The sequence below is a fragment of the Vespa mandarinia genome, chromosome 8 (genome assembly GCF_050613455.1).
Source record: "Vespa mandarinia isolate Hongniang chromosome 8, ASM5061345v1, whole genome shotgun sequence".
Lineage (NCBI taxonomy): Eukaryota > Metazoa > Arthropoda > Insecta > Hymenoptera > Vespidae > Vespa > Vespa mandarinia.
The window spans coordinates 8,643,654-8,669,379 of record NC_140817.1 but is presented as its reverse complement, the minus strand read 5'-3'; the positions used below and the strand labels follow the sequence as shown (position 1 = coordinate 8,669,379).

Here is a 25,726-nt window from a genome sequence, read left to right as displayed (position 1 = left end):
AAAAAGTAATAGAAAAAGAAAAAAAACAAAAAGTTAAAGAAAGAAGAAAATATATCAAAGGAAGAAACAGTAGGATTCGTGAAAGTTGTTCAAGCCGGATATATTTTATTTTTCGCACAAGATCTTTCCTTGTTCTTTTTTTTTTTATAATTTAAGAATTGCGAAGATAATTTTCTTGTCAAGCAAGGTCGTTTCGGGGTTGAATAAAAAGTTTTTGAAGAGGTGAGTGGAGAAGTGGTTCTCTTGTGGGACCATGATGTTGAGAGAGACCCCCGATATGGGCTCCAATACTCCCTTCTTTCTTACTGCTTTGCTAGAAAGGTGACTATGCCAAGAAGACAGGAGGTATCGAGCACGCCTCGCGTATACCCAGTCACCTTTCTCTCTTCGTGACCGTAGCATATGTTTTGCGACCGTCGATGGCGCTCTCGCGGCTTTGAAAACGGCGCTATCATTAACGCTGCTCCATCGGTCTCGTAAGCTTCGCTTACGTTGACTCCTCCCTCGAAAGGAGTTTTTCTTTTCTTTCCGACGGAAAAAGCGTTTCGAGTTTGTGTTTATTTTCCTGCTCGAATTTTAGAACCCGCAAGAGCGTCACGTACAATCGATTTGATTTTCTTCTTGATTTTCAAATTATCTTTTTCATTTTGTTTCTTTTGTTTCTTTCCGTTTTTTGTTCTTCTTTACTTTCTATCAATTTTCTTTTTCTTCTTCTACATTGTTTGGTAATTCGTGCTCAAAGGAGAAAATCTATTTAATACAATCGGACGTCTGTATCTCTTCGCGTGTGTATGCGCTCGTGCGCCATTACGATAAAGAAGGGCGGCTTTTACACATAGCCGTGATATTTAAATTTTCTCTATTCACCGTTCGCGTTGAGAAAAATATAAAAAATTTTGATTTACGATAAAAAACAAGATACGGGAAGATGATATTCTTCAGTGGTCTTTTGCTGTTCCTGGCCGTATTTTCGAGAGTGGGTAAGTTATGATCGATATTTTCATTTACGAGGGTAGTACGATCGATTTGTAGAGAATAATTTCCATTCGATTCGTTTTGAATTTTTTCTTTAGTTTATTTTATGCTACTTTATCTAATCTTACTCGATTAATTTATTTTTTTAGATAAATACTATCCAATTTGTGATCTTGTAAAGAAAGTAAAGATCTAACATTTTTTCTAAGCAACTTACTCTCAGCCGTTTCGTTTAACGGTACGTTAAATCCGTGGTAGGTAAATCGTGTTTGAAGGACGTTAATAGAACAGTGAATGTTCGCACGTTCTCCGATTCCTCTTCTCGTAATTTGCAAATAAAAAAGAGAACGGTTTATAATAATGATAAATAAACGGTGAATATACGTAAGATAATGAAGGAAATTATTTGAAACGAAAAGGAAGTTCATTTAAAAAGGAGACATCGTTTGTATGATGATTAAAAAATTCAAGGCGGTGAACTCGAAAGGATAGCAATTGAGAAAGCACGTAGTAGTCTAGTGACTGACTACTACCCTGTAAAGAACCATTATACTATAGCTAACGCTATACTGGTCGATCCGATCTTTCACTGGCTCGCGCTTTACACGCGAAAATGTCAGTTTACGTAATGACTGCACGGTTGGTTATCTGGCACACGCGGAAATCAAGCATGGCAAAGCGAGCTCCGATCCCCGAGGGTAAGCCCGAGGGTGGACTTTGCGCCTTGTGTGAGATAAATTTTTTCGTTTATCTTGCCATCTTGAGCAAAGAGCTTGGAGATTTTCTTCCTTCGTTTTTTCACATTTTTATTTTTATTCATCGATTTAAATTCTTTCGTATCTTTGAAACGTTGGCAAATCATTTATCAAACAAATCAATCTCTTTATTTCTCTCTTTTATTTGTTAGGATATTAGGAAACATTCGTAAAGATCGTTCTCATTTTGCAGTTTAAATAGTAGCTAGAGTCTATAAGGCGTCTCGATTGCGACGTTAAAATCGAGCCGAGTCGAGACGATCTTTCTTCCAAGGGGTTGCCTAAGCGCGAGTATAATACAATCGAAACACCTTGAATGGTATCGAAGCGAATCAGCTTGGTCGCGAGAGAAAGGGGGAGGGGATAAGTTTCGCCTCGCTTTACGATTAAGACAAAGGGAAATGTTAACGGCTATGTTGTACCACATTTCGGTAACACGCTAGATGAGTTTGATGTGGAAACGTTGCTTTTACGAAATATCCACGGCCGGAGGTAATCCAAAGAACGTTGTCCGACTATGTAATCGAGCTGTCGTTCAGAATGAAATCGAGAATTTCTTCCTATTTTTTGTTGTTGATCAACGACGATCAAAGATCTTGGGATTGATGCGAATTAGTTAAGAGAATGGGAGGAAGGATAATGAGAATCACCGGTTTAACCCTCTAATTCTAATTAAGAGAGATGAGATCGAATAATATCGAAAGACGACAGGATACATCCGAATCGCTTATATGAATACGTCTATTGAAAATAAAAATAAACAAACGGATATTAATACCATATGGAAAGTACGTCGTAACATTTATAATTGTATTATATGTAAAATAGCTAAATATTGATAGAAAATAAAAATATTTCTATTGAAAATAAAAATAAACAAACGGATATTAATACCATATGGAAAGTACGCCGTAACATTTATAATTGTATTATATGTAAAATAGCTAAATATTGATAGAAAATATTTCTATGTTTTCTGATTGTTCTATTTGTTAGAAATATTTCATAAAAGCAATTAGAATATTCGATTACAAGTTTTACACCTTAGGTTTCTATAAAATCCCTTCATGAACAAGGAAAATCCTCAAGGCAGAATTATAGAGCCCGATTTGGTTTCGAGCGTAGGTGGGAACGTGCATATACATATAGTAGTGAGTGGTATCGTTCGCGGCTATCGCGGATAATTTACAGTCGTGCTAAAATTTACGTCTTGTAATTTATCCGTCAGGATAATGTATCCTTTCAAGCGGAACGTGCGCTCGGAACGGATCGTGAGCTCTTGGCACGCGGCATCAAGAATATCCTCAGATAAGGATGGCAAATTTTAGCTAGAGGCAAGATCAAGGGCCTGCTTCTCTACATTTTTCAAGGATCGATATATCGCCTGCTTATCGTTATTATCCGTGTATTCATAAAATAAAGATATTCTTTTAACGAGACGAGATAGGACGGTAATCCACAAAAAGAGATAAAAAGCGAGAGATAAAGAGATACCATTCTTTGATATTACTTGAGAAGGCAAGAAAACATAGAAATACGTTACTTTTCCGATCTACATGCAAAGTAGAAGTTTGCATGGAGCTCGAACAAACGTCGGTGTCCTTCTTCCAGGATCCCATCGGCACCCACACTGTATCCTTCTCTCTTTCTCTCTCTCTCTCTTTTTCTTTCCTTTTTCTCTCTCTCTTTCTCTCTCTTTTTCTTTTCTTTCTCTCTTTCTCTCTCTCTCTCTCTCTCTCTCTCTTTCTTCCTTGGCAATTACGAGGAGAATTTACAACAGCGTACATAAGCCGTAAGGAGGGGTCCGAGTACTCTTGCCTATTATATTCTCTTGGTTGTGTTATACATCGGTGTCCGGCTCCATAGGGTTCGCCTCTTTGCAATTACGAGAAAGAATTTACCGCGGGCAATGCGCCGATATCGCTTCTTTGACTTCTCTCTTGGTTCTTGCTTTGAAAGGAACTTTGTGATCGTCTCTTGAAAATGCAACTTTCGTGAATTCTTATGCTAAGTCGTTGTTCTTTCATGACACTAATTATTACAGAATATAATATTACTTATGTAACATTCATTTGTTCACTTATTGCACTATTGTTATTTTTTACATGTGGAGAACGAGTTTCGAGTATTTCTGAAATCATAACTTTTACTGGAACGATTAATTGTCCTTGAAACAATGTGTAATAGAATCGTGTAATACAATATGTAATAGTAACAATATTACATCGTACTTAAGAGTTTTAACGTACTCATACGATTGAGAAAGATTGTTACTCGTAACAATAACGATTGTTATTGTTGTTAAAAATTATTATTGTTGTTATTATAAAAATTAGATATATTAGTCCTACTTTCATTTCAATTTTATTGGAAGCTGTACGCGAAGCTTTATCATGAGCTACTATGGTCTATTACGTAATTATATTTATTTCCTTCGATTACCAGACAGACACGCTTATCAAATGTCAGACGTCGATTATTCTTCACGATTACCAACGACAACCTGCGAAAGTAACACATAGTATCGTCGTTACCTAATATGGTTGCTAGATATTCTACAATAATCCTATCGTATGTCTTTCAATGTTAGTTTAAGAGAATTAGAAAACGAATCGTCGAATATATTAAATTTTCTCAAATTAATTCATCAAAGAATTTGACATATCCAAATCTCATTAACTCTTTTACTCGTAATTTACTTATGTGCATTCAAAAAGGCGGTAATTATGATACTTCTTCCTTGTCACTAAACGATCTGTCTCTTAACGATTTTTTTATTTTATTTCTTTGTAAAATAGGCTATTATTATAATTATATATTATAATATTAAAGTGAAAGTTACAGAAAAATGGTCGTTTATATGACGTATGTATTTCGTATTATATAAATTTCTAATAGTTTTCGCGAATATAGAAAGGGACGATATTTTAACATTATTTTCGTAGGATTTTCTTGAAGGGCCGACTTAGGTAGAGGATCGCGTAACAGGCACGTTGAAGAACACAACTCCTCGGCATGGCTATTGTTTCGCCGTAGGAACGGAGGGGGAAGCGATAAATTATTTAGCTATAAAGGAGTACCTGTAGAACGTACTCATAGCACAAGGGCATGCCGTTAAAGTAAAGTCGAACCTTCACGTCCGAGTGTTTATTGCACGAAGGATCTTGCCGAGTCTGTGTCGTATAGGTCAGGATTTTTTTGAGACGCGATACTTCGCCCACGCATTGGTAAGTTCAAATAAAGAACTCTATGCTATAATGATTTAATATCTGCCGATCGCTTCTCCAACTCGTAAAAGGATTTTCTTCCTTCTACTCCTTATTTTGGACAGTCTCGAGACAATAGAACTCTTAAGAGAGATAATAGGAATTTGTTCATTGTATTAAATATTTTTTTAATTGGTGTTAATAACAATGTAAATAATCTTTAAGGAAAATTTTAAGAAATCTCTAACAAAGATTTATTTATCTCGATAACTCTCGAGAACATCTTGATGCGTTTGCGTGAGACGGCAAACGCGTGCCCTCGAAAACGATGCTCGCGAGATCGAGAAATGAGATTTCTCTCGATCCTTCGTGCCAATGAACCGTTTCAAGAATTGGCGCGAACGGCTGGTTGATCTCAGTTGTGCTATGATGTCTTATGAAACTTTCGCACGTGCAAGAACTTCTTCTTACGTATTTTCTTTGTAAACTAGACAAAAGTAAACTTTGCTTTGAAGACTGATCATTAGCCTACTAAGTGATTATTCCTTCGTATTTTGTGTTAATCATTTCTTACGAAATCGATCTTTCCGAATAGAGCAAGGAGTGAAGTCAGCGAAGAAGGTTATAATTGAAACTTTTATCTTTTTATCACTATGCAGGAAAATATTGGTCCGCTTGGTGTGCTTAGTGGTTACCTTGAACTTTGAGAAAATGAGAAATAGAGAAATAGAGAACGACTTTCGTTTCTTTCTTTTCAGTATCTTTCCTTCCATAAAGAATATGTAAAGATATTAACAAATATCTGCAATATTATCATTACGGTACTTATTATTTGAACTTCAAGATTATCGAGGTTTTTTTAAGAATATAGATAAGTGTTCATTGTACATTGAATCGTTCGTAGTTTAAAGTTGCGAGTTGCGTAATAAAACATCGGTAGGAGAGTTACCGATTATTCATTCTTAACGTTCAACTGGTATTATAGTCTTGTCGTGTTCGTAATGATCGAGGAAATCAAGGAAAAGCGTCTCGGTAGATTGCGATTACGTTTCTTAATCCATCTCGCGAAATCTATTCCTCGTGTTATTGTCTACTTTCTAAGTAATCGCGAAACTCGTATCCTTTTTATTTTACGATTTAACAAAAGGAACGACGATGCGACGATGTAAATAGTTTTGCACGATGTCATTTAACTTTTAAATCGGGGGAACTACACGTGACACTAAACTAGTACTTTGTCCTCTCTCTCTCTCTTAATTACAAATTGCTCAATTTTTCCTTCCCCTTTACGTCAGTTAACTCGATTCGTGACTCGTTTAACCGTCATCACTTGTAAATATTGCGAATAATCGCTTGATTTGACGGGAGAAAGTTTATCAAGAGTATTCGTACGTTTGGACCAATTTTATTTTGGACAGTTATGTTTTGACAATCTATTAATATATATATATACATACACACTACTTTGTACTATTATTATAATATAAACGTTTTTAAAATATGTCGATTCTCAAAGATCGATATTATCTCGTTTTGTTTTATCTTGCTTTTATAATACGATATTACACATTTTAATATACGATCTATTTGTCTGTTCTATTTGCATTATAAAATCAATGTATTTGCTATTGATCAGATGAGACAGAAAGAAATAAAGAGAGAGAGAGAGAGAGAGAGAGAGAGAGAGGTAGAGAGAGAGAGAGAGAGAGAGAGAGAGAGGTAGAGAGAGAGAGAGAGAGAGAGAGAGGTAGAGAGAGAGAGAGAGAGAGTACATAGAAGAAAATAAAATACAAATGTGAATCATACGCGTGTCTTCGCACGTGGGATACTTTCATCGCATTCACTATCTTCCGAACGTCAGAAACAACTACCGTGTGATCATTCACTTCGTTCTCGTTACATAGGTTAATTAACAGATCTATGAAAAAGGACTCAAGGAGATTTTCATCTTAGATATGTTAACTATATTTGTCTAGTTCTTCCTATATGTTTGTACCGAGTTTAAATTATATGAGTACGTATATTCTATTTTCCTTTTCATATCACTCATTTTTCACTTCGATTATTGTGAGCGTCAGAATTGTCATCAGGAATGAAATTTCATTGAGATACACGCTTCCAAATTATTATAAAACATTACATATAGCTCCTACGAGTTTACCATGATGTTCTTCGATTCCATTCTCAAAAGATTAGACTTTCAATTCTGGAAATCCTTTTTTTCATTTTATCCTCATTTGTGACATCATCAAATTCTTGGATGTTTGTTACTCCCAAAAGAAAAAGTACTCGTGGAATTTTACGATGTTTTTTAGCCACCCAGCTAAAGGATGCTCCTTTCTCTTCACACTTTCAGTACTTTGTTATACGTGAAAAATCTTGGAATCAGGTATGTATCAAGGTCGAAACCTTTCCATTCTGTCCAGTTCTCATCGGTAAACAAAGAAAGAAAGATATTTGAAATTCCTACAAATATTTTGAAGCTGAATTTTATAACGTTGTCGCCGAGTTCCTTTATATAAATTAACAAAAAAATAGGAAGAAATATCTTTCGAATATCTTTCAAAAGTCATTCTAGCACTGGATCAAATTGTTATTTTGAGAAAGGATTGCTTTCTATGCCATTACGATCTATAGTTTTTATTATTTTTTTTTAATGACCTCGGACGTTAGTCATGCCATTCACGAAATAAGTAGGTACATATTGGTTCGAATAAACTTGCCCGAGACTTTGACCTTCCTTGCAAAACCGGATGAAAGTCTTGACGTTTGATGGCTAAGGAATAATCGAAAATTATATACATTTCTTTTTAAATTATTTATCCTATTCTAATCAAAATTCATTTCGTATGAAATAATATAATTTTACGATAGCGTTACAACATGTATAGTTCCGTTATATATATGTATGTATATATATATATATATATATTTATATATAAATATTTATATTTATATATAAATAATTATATAAATAATTATATAAATATTATATATTATATATATATTTATAAATATATATATACATATATATATATATATATATGTATATATATATTTATAAATATATATATACATATATATATATATATATATATGTATATATATATTTATATAAGTTTCTTAAGAAAATTGATATGATCTGTGTCGGTGCAATTTCCATTCACCGTCATTGAACGTCTTGAACCGGATTCGAGGAAGGGCTTTGTCTTTCCACGGAGCAATGTGGGTTAGAACGGTGATTACTTACATTTTATTAACACTATGAAATAATAGTTTGACGAGAAAGGTAGAGTGTTTGAAGGAAGGGGTGCGGAGGAGGAAGAGAGAGAAAGATAAGACCGCTTAATGCTCCTTTCTCGACGTTGTTAGATCGGTAACGTAAAACCTTGATCGGTCCGTGGGACCGATCGGTTCCACTCCCACGGAAATCTTACTGTAACTGTATACAGTATTAAGAAACACGCGTGGCACGTAACCACGTCGCGCACTCACGCACACTCGAATTGCCCTCGCGTACGTAGAAAGGCGAATCAACGATGAATTTTCCAGTTGTGCGCGTTCCTTTCTCTTTGAATATAATTGAAATAATAAAAATGAAATGATACAAAAATAAAAACATAAGCTTTAGATTTATTTCGAAAATGATAAAAATGAATTCGTTGAACGAATGTTTATTTTTTTATTTTTATTATTCTAACAAAAATTATCTAATTTTGGTATAATTTATTAATGAGAAATATTGATTGTTAATAAAAAATATATATTCTTTTCTCCGTTTAAATCGTCTTAACGATGTTTGATTGAAACGATCATTGTATAGATCAACCGCACGTTCCATGTAAGCGAAGTACGGTGAAAGTGTTCATGTGCTAGCGTACGAACCGTGTCATTACATTATAAATCTCCTTAAGTTACGCGTTTACTCATAGATTAATCGATATTATTGAAATGGTTACTTTGTTTTACCGAACGAGTTTGGTACTTGGACTTTCTCTAATGAAGAGAGAGAGAGAGAGAGGGAGAGAGAGAGAGAGAGAGAGGGAGAGAGAGAGAGAGATCGTTTCCTCTTTCTCTTTGATAATTGAAAGTCATCGGTTAATGACATCGTTTTAATTATCTGTATGCTATTAAATCGATATATTCATTACATGTATCATTCAAAATCTGTATAGGTTTGTCTATCTGTGTTCGCTTGATCACGTTCTTGTGACGATTATGTCATTTACAAATATGTTTCTGTCGATGTTTTGAAATATGAAAAAATGATGTCAATAAATTCTATTTTTTAAAAGATCTAACGAGTATAATTAGGATAAGTGTAAGATTTGTTATGGATGGTAGTGATGTTCGATGATCTTTTTGTTTTATTGACATGATACACGTGTTCTGACGATGGAAGCTCAACTTGTGTACACGTGATAGGTAGACGTATCGTGTACGTAAGTACTTGAAGAACGTCAGAGATAATGTTATTGTATTGTGAATTCTCGCGATTTATATATATTGATATATATTTATCGATATTCCGATGACATGGGTCACGTTTCTTGATAATATAATCGCAAAAGTAGACGAGAAAGTCTATGGAGATTTCGTGATACATTCTTTTTCAAACAATCATCATTTATCCTGTCGTAGGAAGAATGTATAAATTCTGTCTTTTTTTCCATTTATTTTTAACATAAAAATGTCGAAGAAATGATATTCAGTACGGTGAGTATAGAGATACTCGACTCTGTACGTTTCTTTTAGTACCACGTCGTAAGTCTCGCCTTGCTATGGGATATATCAAGTTGGAGATGCGTTCTCGAAGTATAAAAGAGGAAAAAGGATGGAGAGATAAAGAAATAGCATAGTCGGTGTATGGTGAACCGTCGAGAAATATATCGCGTTCGTATAGGACTTACCGTCTATCGACGACCTACACGCAAAAGCCCATGGGGTGGTGACTCGACGCGTGAATCTCAACGAAGGAAATGATTTCTTCATTTGTGCTCACACAGTGCATTTAATCGTTGTGTGATGTATCGCATGAAAGTGCTTCTTCATCATTAGAGAAACAAAAAAAGAAAAAGAAAAAAAACAAAAATAATTATCATTGAGACGATTCTTTTTATTTAAAAATGAAATAATAAACAAAACTTACGAATAATAGAAATGTCATTATGAAAGGAGAATGACGTTGATCGTTTACGACAGACCGATTGGATTTCGAAGTTTTCAAAATAAAAAAAGGAGGAATGTGTCGCGACTACGGAACTGAAACGAATCGTCTTCGTTAAATACCGTGCGACTTTTCTTCATATCAAGTAAGAAAGAAATACACGAGTCAATACCGTGAAAGCTGAGGTAAGACAATACGAAAACTTGAGCAATATGTCGATATTGCGTCGACACAGTCGTTCCCATACTTTTCGTTGGGAAAATTCCGAGATGGTTTGAAAAGTAGCCGTTTGCGTTTTTAAGATTTGTGAATTTCGAAGTAAAACTCGTTCGCTCGTGTTCTTCTCTCTCTCTTTAAGATCTACATCATCCTTCTTTTTCTCCGGAAATACTTGAAAGTGGGATAGAAAGTCGATCGATCGAGAGCTTGAACGAGACGTCTCTACGTCGCCACAATCACGTTACTTTTCTTTGACTCCAAGCCAAGAATGACGATCATTTAAAATGCACGACGATACTTCAAGGACGAGGAGACAACCGCGTGCTTTTCATTAGAATGCCAAAGAAGAAGAAAAAATGCTGCAGGCGACGATTCTCTTCGATCTAACGGTAAGTCTTTGGTTCTGATCTTTTCTAAGGAAAAATCGTTTCGAAGAACGTGTAATATAGATCGCAAAACAATAGAAGAATTCGATAGAGATTGTTCGATGCAAAGACGATGTGTGCTCTCATGGATTTTCTCATGGAGCCTATGCCAATACTATATAATCGTCAAATATGGTACATACGTATATATGGAAAGTTATCTCGAGTGCACAATTTAAAATATGTATGTATATATATATATATATATATATATATATATACATATGAATGTATATGTTATACATATATACACGTATTTTCCGGTCAATGCATTCTTTCTTGCCATGAAAGCGAGTCTATTTGTTTTTTCAAAGATCTACACACAGATTTACCGTGTAGATATAACGGTATATTACGTAGAATACATGTGACCACGAGATCTGGATAGATCTCATGTTCTTAAGTCGGTGAACGTACAACATACATATATCAACGTTGAGTTCCAACTCTACGTGCTTGGTTAACGCCTCTCGATATCTTTACAGCCTTGAGATATGATTCCAGATCCTACAAGTTTCAACGATCTTGTCCACGTTTTGTTTTTTCTTTTATCGATTATGTTATTAAAAAATTTTCGATTCTACTCAAGCGTAATTGATCTATATCGATGGGATAGTTTATACCTTTTGATCCTTCGAAGAATTAAACTCATGATAAAGTTCTCGTTACAAAGATGATGATTAATGTTGTATACGAACGAAGTAAGAAATTATAGCTTCGCTAACGCGTTGAATATACGAAGAAGAAGAAATTAAAGCACGATCATGAGATTTGAAAAGGTTTGCTAATTAGGATCAAGAGGATAATCGAGTAGATGTTATGTATACAAGGATATATTTACATTTCCTACGATCTCATAGTAATATCATCGTGAAATTGAGATTGAAGCCTCATATCTAAATGTGATGAGTTTATAAAAATCATTTTTTTGTTCATACATCTTTTTTTTTCTTTTTACATATAACAACTAATGATTTCTTCGAAAATAATAGTTATATTAATTTGATAATGACCTTTCTGTCAAGACAGAAAATCAGAACGATATTAAATATTAACCAGTTTCTTGGAATTAAATCATTTAATTTTTTTTTAACAAAACTCGACAATTCTAATGAAAATTCAAAGGAAACTTTTCTTTCTTTTAATCCCAAGATAAGTTCAATTTCCGACACGGTCTAGTCGTCGATCAGTGCGCGTTTTAAATGTGCCGAGTTAGAGAACTGTTAAATAAAAATGAAATGATTCTCGATGCGTAACAAATATTTTTTCTTACACGTGTATATAACACAAAATCGGTTTCATTAAGAATGAAAAAAAGAAAACAAAAAACCAGATAAGTATTAGATTGATCAATAAACATCTTCAAAAATTTCAGTAAAAATGTTTGCTTACGTGAGAAAAATAAAATAAATCATGAAATTTATAAAATACTTACATCCTTATAAGTATCTGAGAGTTCCCAGCCTTTCCCTGAATCTTAAAAACGATTTCGATTTCCGATATCGCGGTCTCGAATTCTACCTCTTTAACGTCGCGGATATATCTTGCAAATGCTTGTGAAAGCGAAATTGTAGTGGCGGCGTGCAGTGATACTTGCTGCTAAAAACTTCAGCAGAGAATTGCAACATTGAAGGACCGGTTTTCGCGGAATAATACTTAAAAACCACTCTTACCGATCTTGCCTTCATTACCGCCTCGATCATTATTTTTCTAACAAGAAGATTCGTTTTTAAAGTGTTACAGAATAGATGATATATATTGTAGCTAGTATATGTGACTTTGGGGATAAATGATAATTTGTAACGTAACATATTTAGGCGAAAAGTAGAAATAAAAGAAAATTGACTTTCGCGAAATAAGAGCGTATTTTAAAGATAAATATCTCCGACTTCCTAATTTTCAATCAAAATCAAAATGTACAAGATTAGATCGTCTTATGGTTAACAACGAAATAGCCAATTTAGTCAAAATATCGAAATAATGTTTTAAGACAAGTGTTAACCATTTATAAAAGTTTTACCGATAAATATGTTCATATATACATAATAAAATCCACGCAAATTTTTCAAGATAGTGATGATGTTACATAAGACAAAATATTTTAGAATTTTTCTTTAGTTAATTCAGTTCGAAAGAAAGAAATGAACTCGATGTAACGTTGACAATCGTTCCTTTTTACGATATATGTAAAAGGAAGGAAGGTTGTGACTAATTTGGAAATCACTCGTCGATGTGCAATCACAACTCGAACGCGAACGATCGCATGACTTTGATCTATTTTTCACAGACCGCGATTCTGCTCTTGATCACGATCACCGTTCGCCCTACTCCGTTCTCGTTGATTGCATGAATTATCAACGTCCCTTCGATCTTTCTCTCTTCCTCTTTTTCTTTTGACAAACTTTACATATCAATGGCTGTGTTAAACGTAACTTTCCGTACATTAATTTGATATCTCAAATAGAATCTAATGATAATCGACTTAATCAATTCCGTTATGTTCACGATAGACTCTCCATTGCAAAAGAAGTTATGACGAAAATCAAAACGGTAATCAAAAAATCAAATTCGCAAATGATCTGGAAATCGTATTTAACATTTTTTTTCGTTCTTTCTTTGAGATAAATTTCATCGGAGATCATAGATCGAGATTAATCATAAGAGAAGGCTCCTTTATGCGAGCTGAGACTCGCTTTATTTGTTTTATGACATAAACAAGTTTCCCGATCGATTTATATGTAATACGAATAACAAAAGAAAATAAAAAATGGTCCACTCAAAAGACAGAAGAAATATTTCCTACAAAATCTAGATCGTCGAATGATTGATCGATCATCTGGATCAGATGCGTGGAAAAAACAATCGAGGGCAGCTTTTTTTTATAAGGAAGGAACGGTCGAACCGATAGATACACGCACGAGGGACAATTGTCTCATGGAGCGTATTATAAACATGTTTCTTGCGTAACCTCGCGTGCCTATTATGCAGGCTAACCTTTCCGGGAGTGATTGAAAGTCTCAGAGGGAAGATAAAAGACAGAGAGAGAGAGAGAGAGAGAGAGAGAGAGAGAGAGAGAGAGAGAGAGAGACAGACAGAAAGAGAGAGAGAGAGTGAGAGAGAGAAAGAGAGAGAGAGAGAGAGAGAGAGAGAGTGAGAGAGAGAGAAAGAGAGAGAGAGAGAGAGAGAGTGAGAGAGAGAGAAAGAGAGAGAGAGAGAGAGAGAGAGAGAAAGAGAGAGAGAGAGAGAGAGAGAGAGAGAAACGACAGCTTACATTCTCCATACGCCTTTGGCCTTCACCGAATAGCTAGAAATAATTATAAAATAGTTTTGTAAGATTCAATTCGCTCGATATTATTTTTTTTCTTACCTATCACTAATTCATATTCGCAATAATACAATTAAACGTTATCGATTAAAATTCTTGATGTAAAATGTAAGATCGATGATCGGAAAATACAAAAACTCGTTTCATCGTATTTCTTTTCTTTCTTTTTTTTGCAACGTGACGTTATATTCAATGGATTATTTTTAGTGGATAAATATTTTTTTGTTCTTATCAACAAAATACTTTCACCAATAGTTCATGTTCGTTCGCTGATTCTCGTCGACAACACGACATTTTAAAATTTGCACGTATACAGTACAGTACTTGTAAGCTTATTGAAAATGAAAAAAAGTAAGAGAGAAAATACTCTCCATGCCTTTCAACGGCAAAATATTAAACGTGTCTGTTTCTCTCCGACCAGCTGATCGATTAAAGAGAAACAAGAGAAGGTAGAAAAAGAGAAAAAGAGAAAAAGAGAAAAAGAGAAAAAGAGAAAAAAGAGAGAGAGAGAGAGAGAGAGCGAAAGAGAGAGAAAGATAAGTAGAGAAGCGCATACAAACGTTCACCTCGTTACATGCTATTCGCAACACAAATTCGTTGCTCGCGAATCATTGCACGTACGCGCGCGTGCAGCTGGCAATTACGTGTACGTGGGTGCTCGACCTTCCACATCCAGTGAGAGTGATATAGAGAGACACGTTGATCGACTCTGTGTCTCGTCTCAAGAAGCTTGATGGTTCTTCGATAAGATCCTTAAATCGTGTTCGCGTGCCATGCAACGAACCGCAAGAATATGGGTTTATCTGTTTCCTTTCGTTAGGATCATAAACATTGGAGATTACAGCATGTTCAAGATCGGATACGTAAGACGATTACGACGTTCTTGGCACACATCCAGTTTTAGTAAACTTTGTATAAGAAGTAACCAACTTTGGCTTTCACACACTTTTAAGATAATTATGTTAAATAATTTTTTATTATGAACAATTAATTTGCAAAAATAAATTTGCGATCGTTCAGTTGCTATAGCAAATATATAGTTAACATACACCATGTACGAACGTTCTTGCATCACGAACTCAAAGGAGAAAGTCGTCGACGTGTGCCAGGGACAGAAAAAAGATCTACGTTGATCGAGAATTCATGTAGACAGAACACAATTTTTTTTACAATACATAAATTGATAAAGATCGTGAGAAGAAGAGATTAGTTCTTCTTATGTTCTCTCTCTCTCTCTCTCTCTCTCTCTCTCTCTCTCATTCTTTCTCTACAAAGTTTGATTTGAGTTTCGAAAATATCACAGGTGGTTTACATTTTCGCTAAGTAATCCTTCCGGCCTCGGAAGGAGTCATTTTTGTTTAGGAAAGTCGTATGGTAACTGGTCATACGGTGACCTTGACTTACTGATGCTTATGCCTGAATAATGTGAATGCTTTGATTATACGATTATCCGAGTTTTATTTTTCTGAATATCGATTTCTTTCGAAACAAATTCGTGATATTATTATTTCACTAACGTTCCTCGTGTCTCAATAGCATAACGAATCGACGAAAACATAAAACTTAAGGTTCTTTTCGGATACTTTGAACGATTTAGTAAGTCTATAAATTTTTACCGAATTATTCCGAACAAATTCCTATGGTTTAATAGTTTGTCAATTTGGTCTTACGGTACAATGATTAATTGCGTACTCGTTCGGAACATTCGAACGCAATAATTATGTTTAATGAAGTAACGGAGCACGGCGATACTTTCGCAATGATTTTTCCTTTCTGCAAATTACACGCAATGATCAAGAGGTTGAGGAACCAAACATAATTCGATAACATGTAATCATCTTAGAGTCGGATCGATAAAATGTTACTTCTTCGATTACATAAGTCAAAATTTTCGGTATTATCATCATTTTATATTAAATAAGATTTTTACTATCTAACACTTATCTACCCACATCTTTTTTTCCGACTGGATGAGTCGGATAATTCCCTCAAGAACACATATTAGCTAATCTAATAAAATAGTCCGAAACAAGTATTATTAATAAACAGATAAATAATGCATAATAAATTAAAAGTTCACATTATGATTCAATAATATCGAAAGGTCGAAAGTTTTCTTCGTCAAGGATTTACATATTTTCTCGGTTATTAATGCGATTTTGCATATGAAGGGAAACTGTCGAATAAATATCGAGAGTATCCTGTGATATTTTCCGTCAGAACGGCATGACTCAGAACGCGGATTCTTAACGTACAGGCCGATCGTGGGATAGAAGCTCGAATGCCGAGGAGGTCGAAGTGCCTTTAGTAATCTTCAGGGAACGAAGGATCGTGAGTGGGTGTTCCTTTCGATATCGTTGGGCGTTCACCGTCCAATCCTTTGCGTTTTATTTATCCATAATATTTATTTCTTCTCTTTTCTCGACTTACATAAACGGATTAATCATTGGAAAAGGGCAACTTCAACGAAAGAATCTGTACGGACGTCCATTTTAAGGATACTCGACTCTCTCGTTATTATTAATCCTCTCTTTTTCTCTCTCTTTTTCTTTCTCTCTCTTTCTCTCTTTTTCTTTCTCTCTCTCTCTCTCTCTCTCTCTCTCGTTCTCTCTTTCTTTCTCTCTGTCTCTCTCTCTCTCTCTCGCTTTCTTTCTCTCTGACTCTTACTCGTTCGATAAAATCATGATTATCGCACAGTGGCGATCCTATCGTACTCTCTACTAAAGCGCATGATCGCTCCTTATAATTAATGTTCTTACTCACTTCTCTCCCACGAACTTTGGATATACGATCGATCTCAGTGTTCCTATATCCTGTGTTACGTGAAACGAAAGGTATGATAACTGTAATGTATATCTACTTTAACTTTATCTTGTTATTTCTATATTTTGCAGGTTTAAACGTTTCGTGGATATTAATTAATCTTTTCGATGTACTTCTTTCAGCACGAATAGTTTTTTGTTGTTGTTGTAGGCATCTTATAGAATGTAGATTAACGATAAAGCAATTATGCAGTAAACATAAAAAATAGAAGAGATCGTCGAAAGTGATCGAAAAGAAAAACTTTGTATGAAGCTTCTCTCCCACGTTCAGTCGTTTTCTTTAAAATATAACAGGTTTTCACTTTTTAAGTACGTCAGGAATGATTACATCGGCTCGTTAGATCTATCTTATCGTAGATCGACGTGAAAGAGATACTTTAAAAAGAAGAAATCTCATTCTCTCGTAGATTTCATTCGTTGATCGTCGAAATGTGTGGCACAACGATTTCAGAGGTCTCGGCCTTCTTACTCGCAACTCCTCGTGCGTATCGGTATCTGTTAAGAGTTCATTTACAACTGAGAAAGAAACATTTTCGTAGTATTAGTGATGACGTTGCAAGATTAGGTTCGTCAAGATTAAGCAAGAACAACGGACGTAGCAAAGGGACACGTAGATGTGGGTCTCGATTTTAAAGTACGACGGCTGACCGACTTCATCTCGAGTAGAACGATCTCGCGAGAGTGATATTGCTATTGCTAAGAAAGTAAATAAGGTCTATCGATATAGGTACGATTAGGTGTACGATTAGAACTTTGAAGGAATGGCTTATAATTCAATGTCTCAGATAATCTTTTATGTTAACGTTACTACTATGGATCCGATGACGCGTAAATAGAAGCCGTGTTTAGTCATCGTTCGAGTTTAGACATTAATTATCGGCATTCCTAAGTAGCGACCTTTGATGGTGGTATCCTCTGCCGTTGGTGAGCGTAGTAAAAGATGCAAAGAAGAAGATCGTGCATATGCTTGCATTAAACTTACATAGTGCGTTCTTCATAATCGGCGGATGCGTTCGTAACGTCTGACGCAATTGACTACAAGAAAATAAATCTTACGTGTCGACTTTTTTATCCGTTAGAAAAAATTAAAAAAGTCTTATTGTCTGTCATAAGTATTAAATATATAAGTATATACAATCATACATTTGCGAATGCTTAAAAACGTTTACGAAGAAGTGAGATCGTTCGGAAAGTTTAACTATTATTTCGTTCGTAACAGAATATCGGCTGAACCGAACATAATCGAGTCTGGTAAAGTGAAGGGAGCGGCGCGCGCACACTGGTGAACATGTAAATCAGCCAACTAACATAGGCGAAAGAGTTATCCCCTGGTAGATTTCTTCAAAGAACTCGCGATAAATTACGATTTGGAAAGCGGAAGTTTGCGATTGGACATTTCTGATCGTAAAGAGTAAGACTTGACTTTCTTGAGACCTACGTAGGACGAAAAGTTGAAATCACTTAATGGTTCGCTTGTGCCATTTTATCGTTACGTTTCGATGCTTCGTGCTATGTCCAAATTGACCTGGTGTAAGTCACGCGAAGAAAGTTAAAAAAGAAAAGAAAAAAAATGAAAATAATAGAGAAGAAAATGTTTACTTTTACGCAAAAAAATAAATATCGTTGGACTTCCGCTACCGGCAATGAAAAACTCTATACGAATTTGTCTCTATCCGCCTTTGAAAAAGATGGAATTCTTTGAAAGATCGTGCAAGTAATACGAATTAAATACCATAACTCGATCGATAATTTCAGCATTCTCTGAAAATCGTTTGTATCTCCTTTTAAGCGATCATGTTCGGAAGCTTCGACTTCGATCAACAATTCGAACGCAATTAAATCCAATAAAGGAATACAGATCCGCCGACGTTCACGTAATCGCATTTACCTCGATGACCGACGACGAAACCGACATGGAAAAAAGCATACGTTCTCGGGCCGTTCGGTCTACGGTGTGTAATAATAAGTTTAGAGAATTCTTATGCAATCGGTATATTCGCCAAGGTCCGAAATTGGTTCCCTTTCTACGATTTATTACCTTCCGTGCTAAAGAAAAACCTCTATGATTTACGATCTCTAGATCTAATTACCTACTTTTTGCGCCACGTAATTACATTCGCGATTGGATTTGACCGAACTCGCACGAATCACCATCATTTCTCTCTAACGCGCGGACAAATTTCACTCAAGCATACCTGAATATGGGCATAAACGAATGATCGACACTTAGAACATCGTTATTCTCCTTCCTGTTATTATTTTTCCTTCCAAGATTTGCATATCAATGTGACTGTTTTATAATTCTTTTAAAAGACACTTGTTTTTATAAAAGACATAGGGGATGTATACCTATGTCTTCTATAGAAAAAATATTTATTTATCAACTATAAAGAGAGAAAAAGAGAGACAGAGAAAAGTAGACTTTGAAGATAGACAAACAGAAGGCGTGTGTATATACGGAACGCCTTTAACCATTTTAAAGTGTCCGACATTATGCAAGACGTGCTCCAGTTTCAAAGGCTCGCTTTGGTATTCCAACTCACTTTCACTCATTCACTCGTCGACTCTTTTATCCTGTATTCTCTCTCTCTTTCTCTCTTTCTCTCTCCCTCACCTTTATTTGCACGACTTTCACTTCTCCGGACTTCGTAGGTCCTTCGTTACACCCCTCTTTGCGTTATATTTCAAACTACATCGTAATGTATAGATAATAACGTTGCGATTTATTTCCGATATATATATATATATATATATATATGTATGTATATGTGTATTGGAAATAAATATGTATATATATACATATATACATATATGTATACACTCGGTATACATTTTATCATTTTGAGAAGAACGAGGTGATAGAAGTCGTGACCGCTGCAATGAGTCACCAAGATAGATGTTTATCGTTCAATCTACTCTGTTCCAAGTAAAGACACGTATAATTTTGTTTTCTCTTAAGGTCGTATTCCTTTTACGTCTATAGTACTTTAATTCAGAGCATCGACGAGTGTCCAGCCTAGAAGATCGTTATCTGCAAGGTGATTTAATACTCTTCACATTCTTATGTCTCCGAGTTTTACCTGAAATTATATAATACGATAAGAAGTCTGCTATGTTCTTAGAAAGACTCATGTGAAAATTATATAAATATCTCTCTCACGAAAAGGCGCCGGCATAAAGTAGGTACTACGCCGAAAACCACAATCTTCCTTGCGAAAGGCATCTTTTAGATACTAACTGGATTTTGTAATTTTTCGTTGCAAATCTTGTCTCGAGTTAACGGCCACTCCTCGCTTCAGCCACCACTATAAAGGATTTTAATGAGACACGCATACCTGCGATGAAAACGAGCATTTAGGTAGATACAAGTATCACACATATCTATGTACATACGTATCTATATACGTATAGTATGGAAGGAGTAAATCGACTCGAATGAATTTGGTGTAAATCCGACCAAAGAAAAATAAAAAGAAATTTACAGTCGATTCGCGAGTCATTCAGTTCTGCATTACAAGCGACTCTACGTAGCATCCCATTCTCTCGATGCCTTTTGCGAGTATGTAATCACGTAGCATTCTTCGCAATTACGTTTTTAACAATCGTTCGTTCATGACTAAGTGCAAGAAATTCAATTATATTTATTATGTGGGCGAATTATTAGCGGCTTATATGATCTCGATAATGAGTAATTTATGGTTAAGACCACACTGAAGTCGATATTTTTCGTCTTCCACATTTGTGTTAACTTTTTTTACGTTAAAATATAAAAAACAATTTTTTTTAACGTTACATTCTCGTCCGATATTTCATACGAGTATGACATTTGACAATATTCAATTACAATACTTTTCATATTCTTTATTAGGCATCCCTCATGATAGAATCACCACAATATAGATATATCTATAATAATAAAGATGCCCATGTTTTATGTTATTCCATTGTGTTACATGATCTTATTCCGATGAGAATGTTCAAGCCAAATGCCAGACGTAAGGTATAGTCTGAGAATCACATTATTTGTCGGCGAGTAGAACTACGAAACGTAATTTCAATCATTGTTGAGAATGCAATTTGTACGGATTACGTTGCTACCAAAGAGATATTAGAAATGATTTTTGTAATAAGTTTTTCATATGTGTTGGTTTAATACATGTTGCGTCACTTATCCAAATAATTATAAATTTTTAACGAACAAAAGGAAGAATATATTTTGAAAATTGATCAATCACATTTATTGCACATGGTTCAAACAAAGAAAACGTATTGATAATAATTCTATCTGTTTCCGCTTTAATTAACAATAAGAAATCTCGTGAACTCCCTTTGATTTTTGAAGAATTTAACTCGTGTCGTTATAGAACGGTGAGTCTGTCATTTTTTTGGATCAACTTGCGAACAAATACGAGAACTACGATTTCGAGGTCATATCGAGTATACTGGTGAACGGATCTTTGAACGGGACCAGGATCTCCGTTTCAAGCGCCATTTAATTTTTTTCTTTATTTCTTTTAATCGTTAATCCACATCTTCCAAGGACGTCCGTCGTCACTATTTTGGCTTTTCTCAACGACCTTCCTCCGACTTGAGTTAACTGATACTTTCAATGTCAACAGGAAGACCGCATTCTCTTGTCTTTTATCTTTTTTTTTCTATCTCTATCTGTCTGTCTATCTCCTCTCTTTCTCTCTTTCTCTCTCTTTCTCTCTCTCTCTCTCTCTCTCTCTCTCTCTTTCTCTCTCTCTGCCTCATTCCATGTGTTTTCTCACATATTTACAATAATTATACGGATCCACATATTTCTGTCAAGTATTATGCATGTAAGTACGCATAAGTGACATGCAATGATACTCTTTTTGTAGAAATATACATAATAATTGGTAAAATTATTGATTATGTTAGATTAATTTTTTTTTTGACGATAGATCTTTCTTGTAAAGATTTTTTTTTTGATATCGATTAGATAAACAAGAAAAATTATTTACCGTATGACTGATAAATTTATATACGACATTCTTAATTATCGATTACTTTATATTTCTGAACTATTTTATTTATGGATATCGCATACTTGTATTTACATCTTTCTAGATAAATTGCATCCATTTTGGTCATGCTTGACAAATGCAACATCTTTTTTTCTTGTAAATTTTTTTCTAAGTTTATCTCTTTCTCTTTTTCTTGAATACGTTCAATAAAGTTTCGATAAAGTATTCGCCGATTATCGAATCTGAAATTTTCTCAAACTTTTACGAATTATTATATAAAATTTTAAAAAATTTCAGTATATTTTTTTTTTGAGTCGAAAGTTCGAAAAATTCTCTATCATATTAACTCGAACTGATATCATCTTTCTATAGTTCCATTAGGTAATTCTCTTTTAATGATATCGATTTCTGTTAAGAATTGACTTGATATCATGAAGTTTTAATTAAGTTGTATGATTACCTTGATTCTAACAAGTTTTATATTTATCGTTTGACGTTTCATAATCTGAGAGAAAATCTTGATATGTTAATAAATATTTTTTGCAAAGAAGTGGATAAAGAAGAAGAGAAGGAAGTTGCTGACAAGTTTTTGTAGGTAAAAAAAAAAGAAAGAAAAAAAGAAGTGGTTAGAGAAATCTGATCGATGGAATGTCGTATGAAACAGGAATATTTTTTTCTTGATAATTTTTTTTCTTTCAAATATCATAAAAAAGATAAAATTCTTTGTTTACCAAGCCAATTTGCATTTCACGGATTCCATTGTAATTTATATCCTGTTACAAATCAACCTAGCACGGTGTCGAACAACGCTGATCAAGATACAAGCATATACATAGTATAATGATCGTAAAAACAGTTACGAACCGATCCAGTTTTTATAATGGCAAGTTTCACGCGCCCTACCCGTTGTCATATTTGTCCGAGTAAGTGAATCAACACGAATAAAACTTATATGGGAGAAACATTTCGATGAAATATAAGTAGACAAGGGTTTTGTTGTTCCAGCAAATATTCTCACGTAAGAGAGTGAGCTGAGATGCTATATGACGCAAGTTGTCGGCTTCCTAGCAAATCAATTCGTCCTTTCTTATGAGTCGGCCGATCCCACGATAAAATTGCATTAGAAAGTTTTAAAAAGAGTTTTGAAAAGAAAATCGAATAAGTATTTATTACTTTGCTGAGACAATACAATTTTATGATCTCTATTTAAATGATAAACTAAATAAGATTTGCATAAAGAATTTTCTATTATTATCATAAAGTCAATTTTTTCATTTTCTTTAAATTATATAGATCGATATAAATGTTGATGCATCGCACGTACTTACATAAACAATCCATAGCCGAGTTGCATAGAGAGACACATTATGCGTATAGCGTATGCGCAAGGTCGACCAAAAATCCGCTTACTTTTCTCTTGCGCAAGCTACCACGTATGCCGTTCGCATTTCAATATCCAACAAGTAATACCGCTATATCAACTAGTCTTATTTGCTATTATAAGATAACATAGACTTGATGGAAATAATCGAAAGGGTTGCATCCGATCGTCATTATTTTCTAATTCGTTAAAATCAAATTGATGAGATTTTATTTAAACGACCAATTATTTCCTCTAATAATTAATTTGAAAACCGTGCAGTTATATACGAGAGACTACTTAAACACATAGGAAACAAACTAATGTATCTTTTCAGTATGGAAAGGCTAGCATTAGCAAAGGAATATCCAAATACGGTGTCCAACTAAAAGAAATATGTAATCGGCGGCAGCGCGTAAAATTGAACGATCAATTCGTAACCATACGTGTCGAGTCCTCCCTATTAACGAGTATTGTCTGAATGCTGGCCAATGTAAGGCTAATTTGCTCTTAAGGCAATCTCCTTCCTAGTAATTATAGTTCCCCGTGAAATTAATGTCCATTCTAAGCTGTATCGCTACTCCAACGCAGCCGAGCATACACGAGGAAGTTTCGCGTAAAATATAATAATTTTGTAACGTTTGCTTGGATCGTTAATTAAAGAAGAAAGAAAGAAAAAAAGAAAAAACAGAAAAAGAACATTTGAACTATAATATTTTTTTCGTAGGAAAACTTTTCTAAATAATAATTATAAGTATTAATAAAAATCTTCTAATTAAATATTGGAAATAAACAAATTGATTTGTAATTTATAAATTCTTTCTTTTTTTTCCCTTTTAGGTTGTCAACGAAATACACCAAGAAGTGCAAGAGCCAGTAGAAATGATGCAGCTTTGGAGTTTGAGTGTCCCGAAGAGTTCGGTTATTATCCTCATCCGCGAGATTGTACGCAGTACTACGTTTGTGTCTTTGGCGGTGCTTTACTCGAATCTTGCACGGGAGGCTTGATGTATAGGTATGTAATAACCACTAATAGAATATCATTCACGTGATTGATTGATCGATAGATTGATCAATTTTAAGATCTTTTAAACAAATTCACATGTATTTGATAGAGAATAGAAAATGTTTCGAATGATGTGAAAAGGTGACTGATTCGGTGAAAGGGAAACTTTCTGTATCTTCGTTCTCTTCGTTGCTTGCATGTTTATAATGTCGCATACCTATTCCATAAGTATATAATCGTAGAAGGCCAACGTCCGCTTGAATTACTTTGCGGTGACAGGTGAACTCTTGTGAGAATATCTTGTGAGAGAGAGAAAAGAGTTTCTTGATACTTCACAAAGAATGAACGGCTAATATGGCCGTGAATTAGAATGATAGTAAATGCGTAGAATGAATGGTATTTTTATTTGAAAACAGAATGATTAATAAGATATACGATACAGTTTGCGTTCTCGCAGATATTCTTTCAGAGATAGGAGATCTTAAAATTTTTAACAATTCTCGTTTTGTCATGTTTTCGCTTTTCTATTTTCATTATTTACTTTCAGATTGATATTAAACGTTGACTTAAAAGCTGTTATATTGGATTTAAAAAAATTTAGATCTATTTCAAAAGTATTAATTTTATTCGAACGATTAATTCAAAATTATTTTGTTAATTTAAGATTCGAATTGATAATCATGGTATAATTACAATTCATGAAGTTGTATCAAGCTGTGCATTTACAACGTGTTTCTATCTTTGCTATTCGACTTTCGTCTAAAGTAAAGTTTATAATGAATTTTACGTGCCAACATGTCTGATGCAAACGCCACTTTTGTCGATTGACCATTCTAGTGCGTACTAACTTGCTCGTTCGACGCTTTCGATCGGAACTTTAACAAGATACTGCTATGATCTTTAGACCACTATGGTGCTATAGTGGTCTAAAGAGACTAGGAAGCTAACGAGTCTTTGGGGTCAACGATTTGCGCCTAAAATTGTAGAATTCTAAACATTACTTTTTAAGATCAACTTGTTTCTATGATATTTCCAGAAATTCTCGTATTTTCTTTTATTTTTTTTCTTCCTTTTTCTTAACTCTAATATCAATTAGAATTTCATAGTTGCGAGGACGATTTTAATATAAACCTCATGTGAAATATGAGTTTTGTCAAACTCGATTGTATTAGAAATCTTCGAGAGCCTTTCGTTTCTCTTACGTAAAAGTAGATACTACGCGTTACTATTAAGTTTGAAAAGAAAACTCGTCCATACGTATACAGACTCGTACGCAAAGTTTTAGAGTTGGAGCGTTGCGGAGGAGTGATATTTTTCCTTTTAAAGATTAACAAGAAATTACAAAGCTATTCTTGAGACGCATACCCTTGACATTTAACATCCGCCTCACAAGTTTATTCCAATGGATTGAGTCGATTGAAATAATTTTTGCGCAAAGTTTCATCGATTTCATCAAACGTTTTATGATCTTAACT

The 25,726-nt window shown here is 34.4% G+C and overlaps 1 protein-coding gene across 3 annotated transcripts in view; it reads left to right on the top strand.

The window, feature by feature from the left end:
* The first annotated feature begins 367 nt into the window (after positions 1–367).
* The window catches only part of Cda5 (Chitin deacetylase-like 5), a 38,033-nt gene continuing 12,674 nt past the window's right edge, over positions 368–25,726 (top strand). For 2 of the 3 annotated variants that reach the window (XM_035887578.2, XM_085659050.1), the window contains exons 1-2: positions 368–980; positions 24,086–24,260. In XM_035887578.2, the coding sequence (XP_035743471.1) occupies positions 929–980; positions 24,086–24,260 (227 nt within the window). In that variant the 5' untranslated portion in view covers positions 368–928. The remainder of the gene's footprint in view (positions 981–24,085; positions 24,261–25,726) is intronic. The other variant, XM_035887580.2, reaches the window with a different exon arrangement.